Source organism: Rhinopithecus bieti, unplaced genomic scaffold (genome assembly GCF_001698545.2).
Source record: "Rhinopithecus bieti isolate Rb0 unplaced genomic scaffold, ASM169854v2 scaffold_19652, whole genome shotgun sequence".
Taxonomy (NCBI): Eukaryota; Metazoa; Chordata; class Mammalia; order Primates; family Cercopithecidae; genus Rhinopithecus; species Rhinopithecus bieti.
Window position 1 is genome coordinate 573,559 of NW_016809913.1, and position 14,398 is coordinate 587,956.

At 55.8% G+C, this 14,398-nt stretch overlaps 1 protein-coding gene across 1 annotated transcript in view; it reads right to left on the bottom strand.

Annotated features, from left to right (window-relative positions):
- Positions 1-317: 317 nt before the first annotated feature.
- Positions 318-14,398, bottom strand: part of TMEM132E (transmembrane protein 132E) — a 57,942-nt gene continuing 43,861 nt past the window's right edge. Inside the window, 9 exon segments of the mRNA XM_017890962.1 lie at positions 318-2,451; positions 3,429-3,620; positions 4,542-4,830; positions 6,715-6,920; positions 9,457-9,600; positions 10,412-10,604; positions 10,907-11,053; positions 12,563-12,824; positions 12,827-13,489. Of these exon segments, the coding sequence (XP_017746451.1) occupies positions 1,396-2,451; positions 3,429-3,620; positions 4,542-4,830; positions 6,715-6,920; positions 9,457-9,600; positions 10,412-10,604; positions 10,907-11,053; positions 12,563-12,824; positions 12,827-13,489 (3,152 nt within the window). The 3' untranslated portion in view covers positions 318-1,395.

A 14,398-nucleotide genomic window follows, 5' to 3' on the forward strand; every position in this document is an offset into this window, starting at 1 on the left:
CTGAGGCCTGCCCTTCCGTCCCCTGAGCCAATCAGGACAGAGCCTTAGAGGAGGCACCTCTTTATAAGGGCACATTTGTGGGTCAGCGGATTCTTCATCCCTTGACCTGGGCATCCCAAAACACCAGAGGGTCTTAAGGGACCTGCAGGTCGGGGGAGGAAGAGCAGGACCACAGCCTGGTCTAGCCGAGTTTTGGTCTCATGTCATGTAGTGTGCCCAGTGCGTGAGTGTGTGCGCGCGCATGTGTGGACTTCTTTGTGTGTGTGTGTGTGTGTTTGCCCATGCACACAAGGAAGATACAGAGCCAGCCACCATGTACTGTTTGTTCATGGGAGCTGCTGCCCCCACCTCCAGTCTGACCACTTCCATTTATTTAAGAAAAATCTGACACAGTGGTGGGTAGAACCCGAGAGAAAAATGGCTGTGGGATGGGGTAGGGGTGACACTGGCTCCCTTCTGCGTTTGCCCACCCTAAAGTCCCTCACAGCATTCCCTGGTGCCCTCTACTCCCCTCCTGGGTTCCGTCTTGTGGGGGATAGGTGGCTGCCTGCCCTATGCTGCAGAGGGAAGGCGCGGTCAGCAGGGTGAGGGGTGGCTAAGGCGTAGTAGTGTTGACCTTGCTGTGGGGGAAGGGGAAGGCAAGGAGGTCCCCAGGCCTCTGGCTCTGGGGTGTGATTTGGCTAGAGATGGATCCAGGACTCTTTCCCCTTTAGGTCCCTGCCCAAAGCCTTGGGGCAGGGGTGGAAGTCCTGAGAACTCAGGAAGGTGCCTGGCTTGGCACCAGACCTCTCTGTAGAGTCAGCTCCCAGGTCCTGGGAGGCACGCGAATGCCAGCAGATGCTACAGCTGTTCCCCTAGCCCCCAGATATGTCATCCACAGCAAGATCCTTGGCAGGGCAGGCAGCCGCCACCTCCCCACCCTGCAGGACAGAAATCCCTGAATATTAGTTTGAGGAAAGTCTTTGTGCAGTCTGTGACACAAGACCCCACAGAACCCCAGCACAGGGGACGACAGGGGGGATGGGAGGAGGGGCCAGGACACAGCGTGGGCCCACCTGGCCCCAAGCTGGACCTCCTTGCCTCACTCTTGGGGCAGGGAGTTGCTTAAGATGGGAGGAGATTTGGAAAGGGTAGAACAGAGGCTGGGGTTGCTTTCCTCCTTGCGAGCCACTGGAGGAAGAGCCCTCCACCTGCAGGGGGCAGAAGAGGGTAACGGTGTGAGGCGAGGGAAGGCCCAGACACCGAGGCGGCCCGACCCGCACCGAGCCAAGCTGCAGGGGCAGGGAGTACAAAATCAATTCAGCCGCCCAGAGTCCGTGTGAACCGGGGGTCCCGGCTGTGTCCTACCCCTAGCTGACCCCGATGGGGGAGTCCCTGCTACTCCGGTTGGCGCCTCTATGCAATCTCTTTGATTCTGCGCATGTAATTGTGCAGGTCCGGGGCTGCAGTGGGCCGCGTGGTGCCCGCCACATCGGGGCAGCCCCAACCCAGGTCCTCTTCCTCCTCCTCGTCCTCTTCGCCGGCGGGCACTGAGTCATAGGCCAGCTCCTCTGACGGCAGCGTGGTGAAGGTGGTGAACTTGACCCGCTTGCGCTTGGAGGTGGGCGAGCTGGCTGGGTCCTCGGCTTGGTCCCGGGCTGAGCCGCCCGAGGAGCCGTCGCCCCGGCCGTGCACCTGGCTCTGGACGCTGGTTTGAGAGCTGCCGCTGCTGTGGTGGTCGCCATGGCAGCAGGCGGGCACGGTTTCCAGCGGGTTGCCTGCCGGCGGCGAGAGCTCCCCTTGCACTCGCAGCGGCTGCCCGTTGCCCAGGAACACCCAGTGGTGAGAGTGGTCCATGCTGGTCTGGCCCTCGGGCGGGATGCGCTTGTGCCGGTAGCGCAGCACGAAAACGATGCAGTTGATGAGGAAGACGAGGATGGCGAGGCAGAAGACGCCCAGCAGCGCGTACATGCCAATCTCTAGGTCGGTCAGACCCCGTGGCATCTGCAGGAAGCCGGTGGGCAGCGGCAGGAAGTCTTCTGTGGGTGGCACGACGGGGCTGGCGGTGCCCGGGCCTGGGGCCACCGGTGCAGGTAGCGCAGAGCCTGGCGGGCCAGCTCCCCGGGCTTCGTCCTCGCCCCCGCCAGGCCCTGGTTGGCTGGGGCCCGGGTAGTCATAAGTGGGGTCCTCCTCGTCCCTCCCAAAGTGCACCCGCAGGCCCACAGGGGTCGTGGCCAGCACACTCTTGCGTCTGGTTTTCTGGCAGCTCTCAGCGATGGTTAGCTCTGCGCGGAGCAGCTCCCCTGCCCCCTCGGCCTCAGCCACTACCAGAGGGAAGGCCCGATCCTGGGTCACAGTGGCCACACGCTCATCCAGGCTGCTCACTAGCAGTCCGTAGTCTCGGGGACTGTAGAGGGAGAGTGGGGCTGTGGTGCCATCACTGTAGGAGAGCCAGAGGCTCAGTAGGGCTTCCTGGAGGAGGAGGAGAAGGAGGGGTCAGGAGTCAAAGAGCTTGTTTAGCTGGCTTCCCGCTAGATCCTGGGCTCTGTAGGGGCGGGGACCACAGGTCTCTGGCTCCCTGCTGTATTCTCAGCACTGGAACTGTGCCTGGCCTGTGGCGGGCACTAAGAACTATTGCTCAAGTGAGAGTCCCCCTTACAGGGTGTGGGGAGGGTAAATCCCAGACCATGGCATCCAGGCCTCATACTGCTCTGAGGATGCCCTTGTCCACTTCACCCCTCTGCCCTGGATGAGCCGAAGCTAAGTTTTGCCTTGGGTCTAATTCAAGTCCCTTCTGCTGCTGGAATAGCTCCGTATCTCCATGCCTGACCGTGGGCTTACCCCCATCAGACAACAAGCTGTTGAGAATACACACCCACTACTCACTTCTGCCTGTTGGCTAAAACCTTCTGAGAATTGCCCTCGCTCCAGATGAGGAAGCAGGGTTCAGAGAGAAGTGATTGGCTTGGGGTGATGGAGTGAGTTAGGGACAGAGGACCCCTGTGTCCTGATTCTGGGCTCAGCACTTGATGCTCACCTCCTCACTCCCCAGGACTCACACCTGTCACCTCCTCACTCCCTAGGACTCCCACCTGTCACCTTTCCACTTTTGTCCTGTGGCTATGCCTATGGTGTATACTTGGGGCTCCAGAGATAAGTGAGGGTACTTCCTGGGGGTGATGTGGAGGTGACAGCCCTCTGTGAATCCAGGAGGGAGACTCTCAGAGGGAACATCTCAGGTAGCAAGAGCAGCAAGCGAGAACTTGCTCTGACCTCCCACGTAGATGTTGTGGCCATGGGGTGGGCAGGTGTGCAGAGCATGGAGGGCAGAGATCCTCCTTTTCCTAAAGCCCTAATTTGGGGACTCTTGGTGCTAGGGCAAAGCAGAGCCCCCAGGTCCTCCTTCCGTACCACCAAATCCCTGGCTGGTGGGCCAAGGAACCAGTTACCTGCTTGAGGAAGCTCAGGGTCTGCTGGGCAGCTGTGGTGGCTAGGATGGTGTGGCTGCTCCCAGGGCTAGGCCGCAGGGAGAGGGCCAGGCTGGCCACCACCTGGGCCTGAAGCTGTGTGATGCTGACCTTCTCCTCCGTCACTGTCAGCAGTGTCTCCCCGAGCACAGCCTCCGTCAGCGGAGACACCACCTGAGGCAGAGCGGGACCGGGATGGGAGAGAGCTAGGAAAGCGCAACCCCCCTGCCCAAGATCCCCAGCTAGGGAGAAATCCCAGCACTGCTGCAAGAGGGGCCTGAAGGGTGAGGCAGGCTGGAAGGCAGGACTTCGCAGCTCTGGCTCAGGTCTGCAACCAGGAACCAGTGTCCAGAGGTCTTGAGAGGGTTGGGGGCTCATAGGAGTCAGGCAAGAACACAAATGAGAGAGGTGGGCCAATTCTAAGGAAAACAACAATCCCCACACAGTGATAAGTAGCAATTGATGTGCAACCTCAATGTCAGGGAGACAAAAGGGAGTGGTGAGGACCGTGGAAAATGAGGGAACTCATTCTCACGTGTAGGAGGCACCAATACTGGCTTCAGCTGATTGTTGCCAGATTCATTTTTTGTGAAACCAGAAATCTATATGTATTTTTTAAATGAGAAATCTCCCAATTGAAAACACGTTGGATCAATTGTTTTATGAAGAAGATATGTCTGCAGGCAGATTCTAGCCTACAGGTCACAATAGTTTCTTAGGTAGATGATTTCTATCCAGTAACCCAATTGTTAGGGTAGAAACAAGTCAGGAAAGGTCAAAGTTGAGTTCCTAGATCACTAAACGCACCTTCCTGGACTCTAGGCTGGCTGACTCTCACCTGCTCCCCCTCTGCTCTCAGGGAGGGGTCTGCTTGAGTCACCCACACTGAGGACTGATAAAGGTTGATAGAGCTTGGAGTGAGAACTTTTACCAGGATGAAGCTAAGAGAGCTTGACCTTGGAATTTCAGACAAGGGGCAGGCAGGGAAGAGTGTTCTGGGGGCCAGTTGGGCTTGGGAAAATCTGAGTTCTGCACCCACAGGTAAATAAGGCTCCCAACACTGCCCGTTTGTTCTGGGACAGAGCCCATACCTACCTTAAAGGGGGTGGTGCCTGGCTCCAGCCCTGCCAGTGTGTTGCTGTCCACCATGTGTGCCACTCGGGGGTCACCCACCCGCATGAAGTCACTGACTAGGTCAGTGACCTCCACCAGCCAGTCCGGGCCTAGCATGGTGACCACCTGGTCGGTGCCCTCGGATGATGTCGTGTGGAACTGGGTGAAGACCTGCAGGGTGGCATGCTGGTACTGCAGGGTGCAGCCCCGGCTTGCACTCTGCCGCCGCTCCTCCTCTTCCTCGTCCTCGTCCTCGCTTTCCCGGACTGACCTGGGGTGGGGACATGTCATGCTGAAGGCTTCTCACCTGGACTCTGACCTGCACAGTTCACACCCCTCACCCTTGTCCTGTTGGGTCCTCCCAGCTTCCCAGAAGCTCTGCAAAAGCAGGCCTCCTCTCTGGCTCATGCCTTTCATCTCTAAGTTTGGAGCCAGGAGTCCTAGTCTTTTCTCTCCTAGAAAAGTACCTTCTTGACCCTACCTCCTATTCCTATATGCCTCCTCTTGGCTTAAGCCAAGCCTGAGAATAGCTGGTGTCAAATCCTAACAGCAACTGCTGCCTCTTCTTCAGTACTAAGTTTGTGCCTGGCACTGTTTTAAGCTCTAACCTGGAGCAAATGTGATCCTTTTTATAGAATGCCAGAAATCTTAGCTGAATTGTGTTCTGCGGTTATGAGGACACTAAGCAGAACCTGTAGGTGATGAACTCGAACATTTAACTGAGATTTCCAAGCAAGGTGTGGAAATTGTGGCCTGGTTTCCTTTTGCTGCTTTTAGTCAAATGTGAGAGGAGAGAGACACATTGATAAACTGTTAAGCAAAAGGGAACCTGGACTTGATGATTTGGGAAATTCTCAGCCTGTGCACATTGCAAAAAAAAAAATGCTAAAATTGAGAGGTTTACTGTCAGGAAGGTGTGCTTTGGTGATAAAGTCAAGTGTTTCTCTCTGTAGCTAGTGCTTTGTTGGTGGACTGGGGGATCAAGCAACTAGAATATTCATTTACACAGAGAGTTCTTTCACCTGGGTTAATTAATTTATTCCTCACAAAAATCGTATGAGGCAGGTGTTATTGTGCCCATTTTACAGATATGGAGATGGAGGCACAGAGCGGTTACATAAGTAGCCCAAGTTTACACAGCTAGTAAATAGCAGAGGCAGGACTTAAATCAGGCTGTCTGGCTTCAGAGTCCACTGCTACTCAAAGCAGTATCACTATCACCCAGGAGCTGGTGAGAAATGCAGAATTACAGGCTTTACCCCAGACCTGCCCAGTCAGAATCTGCATTTTACTCCGATCCCCAGGTGATTCATGTACACATTAAAGTTTGAGAGGCACTGGTCTATGCCACATTGCTCTTCCAAATCTCTCTGAGTTGAACTCAGCCCAGTTCTCACTTGGCTGCCTGTTTCTCTCACCACCTGCTTCTCTCTCCAGCCCCACCCACCTCCTGCTCTTAGCTGCCTGTCACTTTCCTCTCTTCTCTTCCCTGCTGGGCTTTTCTCTCCAGCAGCTCTGAGTGGGTGATTGGAATGCGGTGAGTACACACATATATGCCCCACATATGGGCATCCAGGTGCCTGAGCTTACAAGCCCACAAGGGAGCCTGAGTATGAGTCACAGTGTGCCTGCACTCATGCACTCACTAGTGTGTCCTTGGTGTGCCCAGGCTGGGGCACATGCGTACAGGTGTGTCTGCTCCATTTTGTCTGCCTGACTGCAGGCAGTCTCTTAACCTGTCTCCCCAGCCAACTCCTTTCAGTTCATTCTTTAAGACTTAGCTCAAGAGTTATCTCTTCCAGGAAGCCTGCCTTGACTTCTCCTGGAGGAAGAAGCAGTCCTCTCCTTGTGCCACTTGATTCCCTGCACACAGGGCTTCCCACCCATCACCATGTTCTGTGGCATGCACATGCCTTCCTCCCTTGCTGGACTGAGAGACTGGCAGGGTCAGGCACTGGCCATACTCATCCCATCTCTCAAACACTTGCCAGTGCCTAGCTCACAGTAGCTGGTCAATGAAAGTTTGTTCACTGCACAACCAACTGATAGACTATGTATACCAAGGGCCTTATACCCATATGCAGGTCAGACTGTTGGCCGAGGTTGTATCCACCCATGAGTATCCCAAGTATCTGCCATAGGAGAGGGGCTGTACCTCCGGTCGGGGAGGATGGGTACCCTCCAGCCCTTCACTTGGCTGAGGCGGGCATCTGAGAGCTCAATGTGCAAGGGCAGCTTGGGGACCCAGACTGTCATTTCCAGGGGGGCATTGAGAACGTCGTAGCGGAAGGTGACCCTGGCGTTCATGGACCCTCGAGACTCTTTTCCACTCACAAACACATAGTCGCAGCTGCTGGATACCTGGGGGAAGGGAGGAACAGTTGGTACGTCTTGCCGTACAGGTCTTCCTGTGAGGCAATGCAGGGAACTTCGGTCTGACAAGCAGGGCTGGAGGGAAAGTCCTAGGAGGCTGAAGGAGAGGGGGCCAGTGGAAGGAGGCATTGATTCCTCTGGGAGTCCCGGCTTCCATCACTGCTTTTGCTCTTTCTCTAGATCACCTCTTGGTGCCCACTGGGGAAGGCTTTTGTTCCTTAGTAAGGAGCCAACATGCAAATGCTTTTCAGCGGCTGTTCCCGATCTGTCAGAGCCACACTTTGGAGGAGGCTCCAGGGTGAGGGCCACTCAGGGCTGGCTCCCCTCCCCCAGCAGGACTGGCGGGGCTCTGGAGCCAGGGGTCTGGCAGGTAGAGTCATCTATGGTGCAGAAAAGGACATGGGCACTTAACTGGGCAGGGAGGACATTGAGGTGGAGGGGATGGAGATGAGGGGCAGGCCCATGTCCTCCACAGCCTCTCCGGCATGGCTGCCCCAGAATGGGCAGGTAGTTAATTTCCGGTGAGGGGGAATTAACCAGGTGTGGAGATGAGGGAATGGGAGAGGAAAACTCAGGACCGGAGAACCCCAAGCATAGATGGGTGGATGGCTGCCACCAACAGATGTGGCTGTGGTAAATGCCTGCCCACCTGGATACCGACTTGCATTCCTAGAGGTTCCCTGGATGGAAACCACATGCCTGCTGAGTACATCTTGGTGGATACCTGTGCCCACTCACAGAGGTGTCACTGCCAGTACTTTAGGGCAAACGCAGATGGCTCTGTGTGTTAAATATGCCCACGCACACACCTGGCAGCCCAGAACGGATATTGTGTGTACATGCATCTAGGTGCTCATGCTGGCGCACGTCCATGGGTACATGGTCTTGAGTTTGGGAACAGGTCTATCATTCAGCTGGTGGGTTGATGATGCCCTGAAGGCTCTGGAAGGACCCAGGGGCGTTGGGACTATGGCTTATCCATGGAGATGAGCCCCTGGGGCATCCCAAACTCTGCCACCTCCCATCATCATCTCAGAGGGGTGGGTGGAGGGATGGGACAGCAGCCCTGCCAGAAATGCTCATTTCCCACATCGGAAGGCAAAGAATTCCAACTGCAGACCTGTAAATTCCACTTACAATGTGGCAGACTCCATAAGACCTGAGTATATTTCATCGAGATTTGTAACCAATTTCATTTAACATCTTCTCTAATTCCCCTTGGTTCTGCTCTGGAGCTGGGGTGGGGGAGTCTGGGTGGCAGAGAAGGTGCTGGGTGAGGGCCCTTGGGAGCAGACCTGTTTCTTCCCATCCCAGTCTGCCAGCAGGGGACAGCCCCACAGGCTTCTGGTGAGGCTTCTCTGAAGGGGGTGATGCAGTGGAGTGGGGGGCACCAGACCATCTGCTCTGGCTCCCTTGGAAGGCATCCTTCCTGGATCACGGATAGAAGAGGTAAGCCCCATGCTCCCTAGACTTGGAGGGACCCAAAGGCAAAGCATAGAGAGAGAGAGCAGGAGGGAGCCCAAGCGACCAGGAGGAGGGCATCTACATTCCAACGGTCCTGCTCTCCTTCAAGCTGAATTATTTACAGGAGCAAAAACGAATTCAGTTGTCTCATCATCTGATTTTGATGCCTGCTGGAGGGTGGCATAGTGAGCGGCTGGCCCACCCCACAGGTACCAGGGCTGGACATCTGCTCACACCACTGCCCACTCTACTGCCTCCTCTTCCCAACTCACTTCTGACCACCGTTCAAAGCCAGGGGAAGAAGCGAATCTGGAGCCCTCTTGGGGAGGTGGCAAACTGGGTCATTGAGTCAGATGAGTGTCGTGTGGGCTGGGCTGTGGAGGACCTGGAGCCAGAGCAGGTCCCTGGGGAGGAGCTCAGGGGTGGGGTGGGAGCTCACGGCTGAGTGGAGCCTTTAGGAGCTGGAGGAGCTGGAGTGTGTGTGCCGGGAGTGGAGCCCTCAGTACACAACCTTCACGCTTGGCCCTACTCACATACTTCTTGAGGCTTCTTCCTGAGCTACATTGCCTTCATCCGATCACTCGCACTCTGGGTTCAGAGCAGGTCTTTGAGGGGTTGTCTCCCTCACCCACCCCCTGTTGCCTTGCCAAGTGTCTGCCACACACCAAGGTTCAGTAATGTCTTGCTAGATTGATTTCAAGTTGTTGACACTGCCTTCTCCCCTCTGGCCTGACAGTCTGTTTCATATTCCTATAGGAAGCCCTCCAGGACTGGCCAAAGCAGTATCCAGGGGCAGGAAGACGGAGTACCATGGGAGTCAGTAGACTTGGGAATGAACCCTTTCAGAATGGTGTGGTGAAGCTTGGGATGAAGTCAGGCCAGTGCTGTAGCAGGAAAAGGGTGGGGCAGCTGCTGCAACAGAAGGGGTCCCAGCACAGGGAGGCATGAGTTCAGTCTTAGTGGATGAGTAAGAGTCCGCCATCTGGACTCTGGTCTGAGGTTCTGCTCTCCTGAAGGCCTAGGGCTTCTTCCCCAGGGCCCCCACCTCCAGGATGCCCACCTTGATGATGTCTTCATTGTCTGACTCGCATTCCACCAGGGCAGAGACGTCTAGGACGAGGCCATTCACCTCAATGGCAATGACCTTGACAGGGATGGCCACTGTCCTGCCAGTCAGAATGGCCGTGTTGATGATCTCTGTGTCCTGCAGGGAGAAGAAGCGGGGAGGGGGGCTCTGCTTGTGGTCCTCTTCTGTCCTGGGGCACACTAGCTAAGGCCCCGGCTCCTGGACTCCCCCCCCCCGACTCCTCAGATGCACATCCTTCCAGTGGGGACACTTGCACACGTGTGCAGAGATAGGCAGCCACCCCGCCTCGCGCTCCTTGACAGATGGTCTGCTCACTTGGGCTTTTGCAGGAACCTCAGGATCCACCTCACTGTGCTGCCAGGAACCAATCCTTCCCCAGGCCCCTGCCGTCTCCTCTTAAACAGCTTCCAGGCTCCTCAGGACTCACACAGTAACATCCAACACATGCCCCTGGCCATTCAAGCTGCCCTGGGCTGGCTCCAGACAATCATTCCAACCCTACCACTCCATGACACTCTTTCTAAATCTATAGTTCTTTTGAACAAACTACTCATATTCTCACTACTGTACCTTTGCCCAAGTAATGCCCTGCCTAGGACACCCTGTGCATCTCTGGGAGCCCTCCCTCCCAGGTGACCTCCAAGACTCAACTGCATTGCTACCTCCTCCTGCAAACTTCCCATCAGTGGTCCCTCCATAGTGACATCTCCCACCTCTGCCCCCTGAGCATCTGCTGTCCTCATGGCCCCACAAATATAACACACATGCACACACCTTCTCACACAGGCATACCTGGGCATGGCAGGAAATCTCACATATACACACATGTCAATCTGTACATATACTCAGTGGTTCACATTCTTGTCACACAAATGTACATGCATGCATAGACCCAGGCATGTTCTGGGCCGGTCACCTGCCTGCTCACCATGGCCAGGGGCAGAATGGCTTGCACATCCCGCTGAATGACCGTCAGCTCAGTGACTGCCCGCTCCAGGTCAGGCAGGGCGCTGTGGCCACGGTAGTCAATGTGCCACATTATCCTCCGCTTGACCGACTGGCTGGTGAAGTTCTCCATTTCAAAGTCCAGCTGCAGGATCTCCAAGGGGCCCTGGCCCTCCCTGCCAGGGGAGGGGAGGGAAGGAGAGCAGAGGATGAAGGGCTGGGAGTGGCCCAGGAGCTCAGAAACCCTCAATGGGGACCCCATCCCTCCCTGGGAGCTACCTGATGGGGCCCTGTGAGCCTTCTCCAGCCCATCTGAGGTGCTCCAGCTCCAGGATGCCACTGAGGGGCCTGGACCTCAGAGACCCCAATGGCCAAGCCCCAGCCCTCCCCAGGCCCAGCCTCTTCCTTCAAAGATTCCCCACCCCTCTCAGATGGCTGCTCTGCAAAGAGGTGGGTAGATGCACCAACTCCGGCTCACCATGGGGGCAGGGGTGTGCCCTGAGCCCAGGTCACATCCACGGTGGCTGTTGAGTGCTTTGCCCCAGTCAGCAGCTCCGAGGTCACATGCCACTGGCCGTTGCGTGACTTGGTACCTAAAAGGGTCACACCCTTCTTGGCCTTTACCCTGGGACAAAGTGGGAGGAAGAAGAGGGAGAGGGTCAGGCTACAGCCCAAAGCTGCCCAACTGGCCACCATCACTAGGCTGTACTGGGGGAAAGGAGAACAGATAAGCTAAGTTACCCTGAGTCCTGGATGTTTCAGATGAATGTTTCAGATGAATTTGGGGAATCTGGTATCACATAGCTGAAAACTCTCACCCTCGGTGAAAGCTGCAATCCCTTCTACCATATCCCTGCCAAGTCTTTGCCTCATCTCTACTGGCATACCTTAGTGACAGGACTCACTACTTCTGCACACATCTCATTCCTTTTTCGGAAAGCCCATGAAAACTAGAAAGATCTTCCCTGGATGTAGTTGAGCTAAAACAGCCACAGGTTCTGCTGGGCAACAGAGAACAATTCCCCTCCATCTTAACTGTAGTAGTTCTTCAAAAAGCTGGCGAAGTGAGTAGGTGTTCTCTGAATCTTCTTTCCTTCAGTTCCTCCAATTGTTTGTTGCCATAGTTCTGAATCACCTCACAGCCGGTCACACTCCTCTGGACACTAAATGTGATACTAAATACGACACTTCAGCTGCACCCCAATGAACACCAGCTAAAGTGAGGTGATTGCCACCTCTCTAATTCTGCAAGCTCTACTCCTATTAATGCAGCCCAAGATCTCTGATGACTGATTTAACTTATGTTCACATTCAGGTATCAATCACTGAATCAGGCATGACTCTTTCCAACAATATTTAAACTTGAAGGTAGGACACTGAGGAGACAGGGAAATACTAGAAATTGCAGGCTAACGGTGATGTTTCAGGTCCTGTGCATAGTGTCTGGGGGTGGGGAAGCATTTTGGTGTGTGTCCTCAGAGTTACACAACATAGGTCAAACCATAGATTCCTAGTGTGAAATATTATCATGTTTTGGGGGGATGTGATACAATCGAAGGCATTTTTGAGTTTGCAAACTGTGTCCTTTTCAAGGTGTAGAAGAGCTGGGAATCCTGAAAATTTTTCTCCCAACTCTAGGACTGGAGCAAATGTCCCTAAACACACACACACACACATACACACACACACACACACACACACACACACACACACACACACACACACACATGCTTCTGTTGGCTCCCAGCCAAGAGGCTGCTCTCTGGAGCCCATTTCTCTTTCTTGGCCTCAGTCTCCTTGTCTGTAAAATGTCTAAGGGCCTTCTAGTCCCAGTTCTATTTTTCTGGACATCTATGATTGTGAAACTGATATTTCCTCTTTATCATGATGCCATTTCTATGAGATCCAGAAATAGGGGCAGGAATGTTTGTTGCCATTAGACAGATAAGAGCACTGTGGCTCCAATAAGCGAGGTATCTTCCTGAGGTTGCTCAAGTGCTAAATGACAGACTCAGGATTAGGATGCTGGACAGGGATACAGCTGGGAGGTCCCCCCTCCCGCCCACCCACAAGGAGTCAGGTATGCATTTGATTTTGGAAGGGAAACCAGATCCCCACCCATCTTCCCTACTACCTGAGTGTAAAGTGCTCCACGCTGGGGCTGGAGGGCGAGGAGGAGTTGGGGGCCAGATAGAGGAGGATGCTGAGCACTTCCCCGGGCTTGAGGGGCCGGTCTGGCAAGCGGATCATCAGGTTGCTGTCCAGTCTGTGCTCCTGCAGGGTCCTCCTGGGGGGCGGGCGGAACAGGCTGATGCTCCCGATGCGCAGGAGGGGGTGCTGGGTAGGGCTCTCCGCTCGGGCCCCCACCCCGGGCCCGGCCCCACGGCGGGAGCCCCGCAGCCCCCCGACGCATCAGGGGCGTGGAGCGTGTAGTAGAGCTCGGCCTGCTGGCTCTCCCCCGTCGCCTCCGGCTCCAGCCCGTCCGGGGACTTCCGGCGGGCCGTGGGCGGCGCAGCCGGGGCTGGGGGCCCGAACCAGGCCAGGGGCAGCTCGGCCCGCACAAGACAAGTGGCCAGGCCCCCGCTGAGGCGGCAGGAGCTCTTGACTTCCCGGGCATCCCGGAAGGCGTGCAGGCGGACACAGGGAAGCCGCTCGGTGACGCCGAAGTCGTCCCAGTCCCGGCCGGCCACGTAGAACAGCACCTGGGCCACGGGCTGCGAGGCAGGCACGCGCGAGCGGACAATGAAGGCCCGCACCTTCCAGTTCACCGTCAGGCGCTCGGGGATGTCCAGGGTGCTGGAAGGCTGCAGGAGCTCCCGCGCCACCACCTGGCTGGTGCTGAAGGGCCCCAGCGAGACGTTGAGGACCGGCAGCTCCTTGGTCTGGAACACCACGAAGGGCTCGGAGCGCTGCAGGGAGCTGTTGGCGACCGCGGGTGACGGCCGCGCCTCCCGCAGGAAGAAGGCCAGCCGCGTGTGCGACAGGCGGTAGCTGACCGGCAGCACCGGGCTGGCCTGCGGACCCGGCGGGCTGGGGCTGGCCGGGTGGGAGCGGCCAGAGGCTGGGGACAGACAGAGGAAAGAGGTCCAGGGTGGTCAGGAGAGGGCACGCTGGGACCCCCGGGTGCTCCCAGAGTCGTCTCGCCCACCCCACAGAGGGCTGCCCACTCTTCTAACTGGGCAAGTTCAGCCTGGCTGTCCATTCTCTGGTGGGCCCGTAGCCTGGCTCAGGCCTGACTCCCCGACCTCCAAGCCTGGCACCCCCTTTGCTCGTATGTGAATTACCCTCTCAGTCGCCGCTTCATTTATTTACCTGCGACATAGCGGTAAAGCTAATGCCATCGCAAAACCTTGTGAACCTTCAGGAGGTTCTATCCCCAGCGTCCTCACTTGTAAAACAAGTATAAAAATTGTTTCTGCCTCAAAGTGCCATTGTGAGGACTTTCAATGTTGTGCAAATAAAGGACTGAGTGGACTCTGGTGCTGAAAAGAGTCCCTGTGATCCCTGTGTAACCTGCACTGCGCTCCGTGTGGGACAGGCGTTAGTGTTTTTCATCCTCAGATCAATCCTTTGAGGTACGTATTATTATGATCTCCCTCCAGGCAACCAGTTTTCTATCAGTAACTTCCTTTTTGACTGCCAATTCTAACATCTTACAGATAAATGAACTAAGGTGCAAGACACTTAAATAGTTTAACCAAGTTACCTGGGTAAAGGGGCCAGCAGCGGGACTCGAACCTGGGGTCCCCTGACTCTCAAACCCAAGCTCCTTAGTATTGCACCTGCTGTCTCAGCTGGTGTAGGGTCCCCAGGGATCCAGCTGTCTCCCTTCTCCCTTTGGCCACAGACTATATAAACAGGAAATTTTATTCTCAGTCTCGCATACCTAAACATGGGCCTCCTCCCTCCTCTTAACTCCCTCTCCCCACCTACCAAGGAGGCTGCCAACTTCTGGCAATTCCACCTTGGG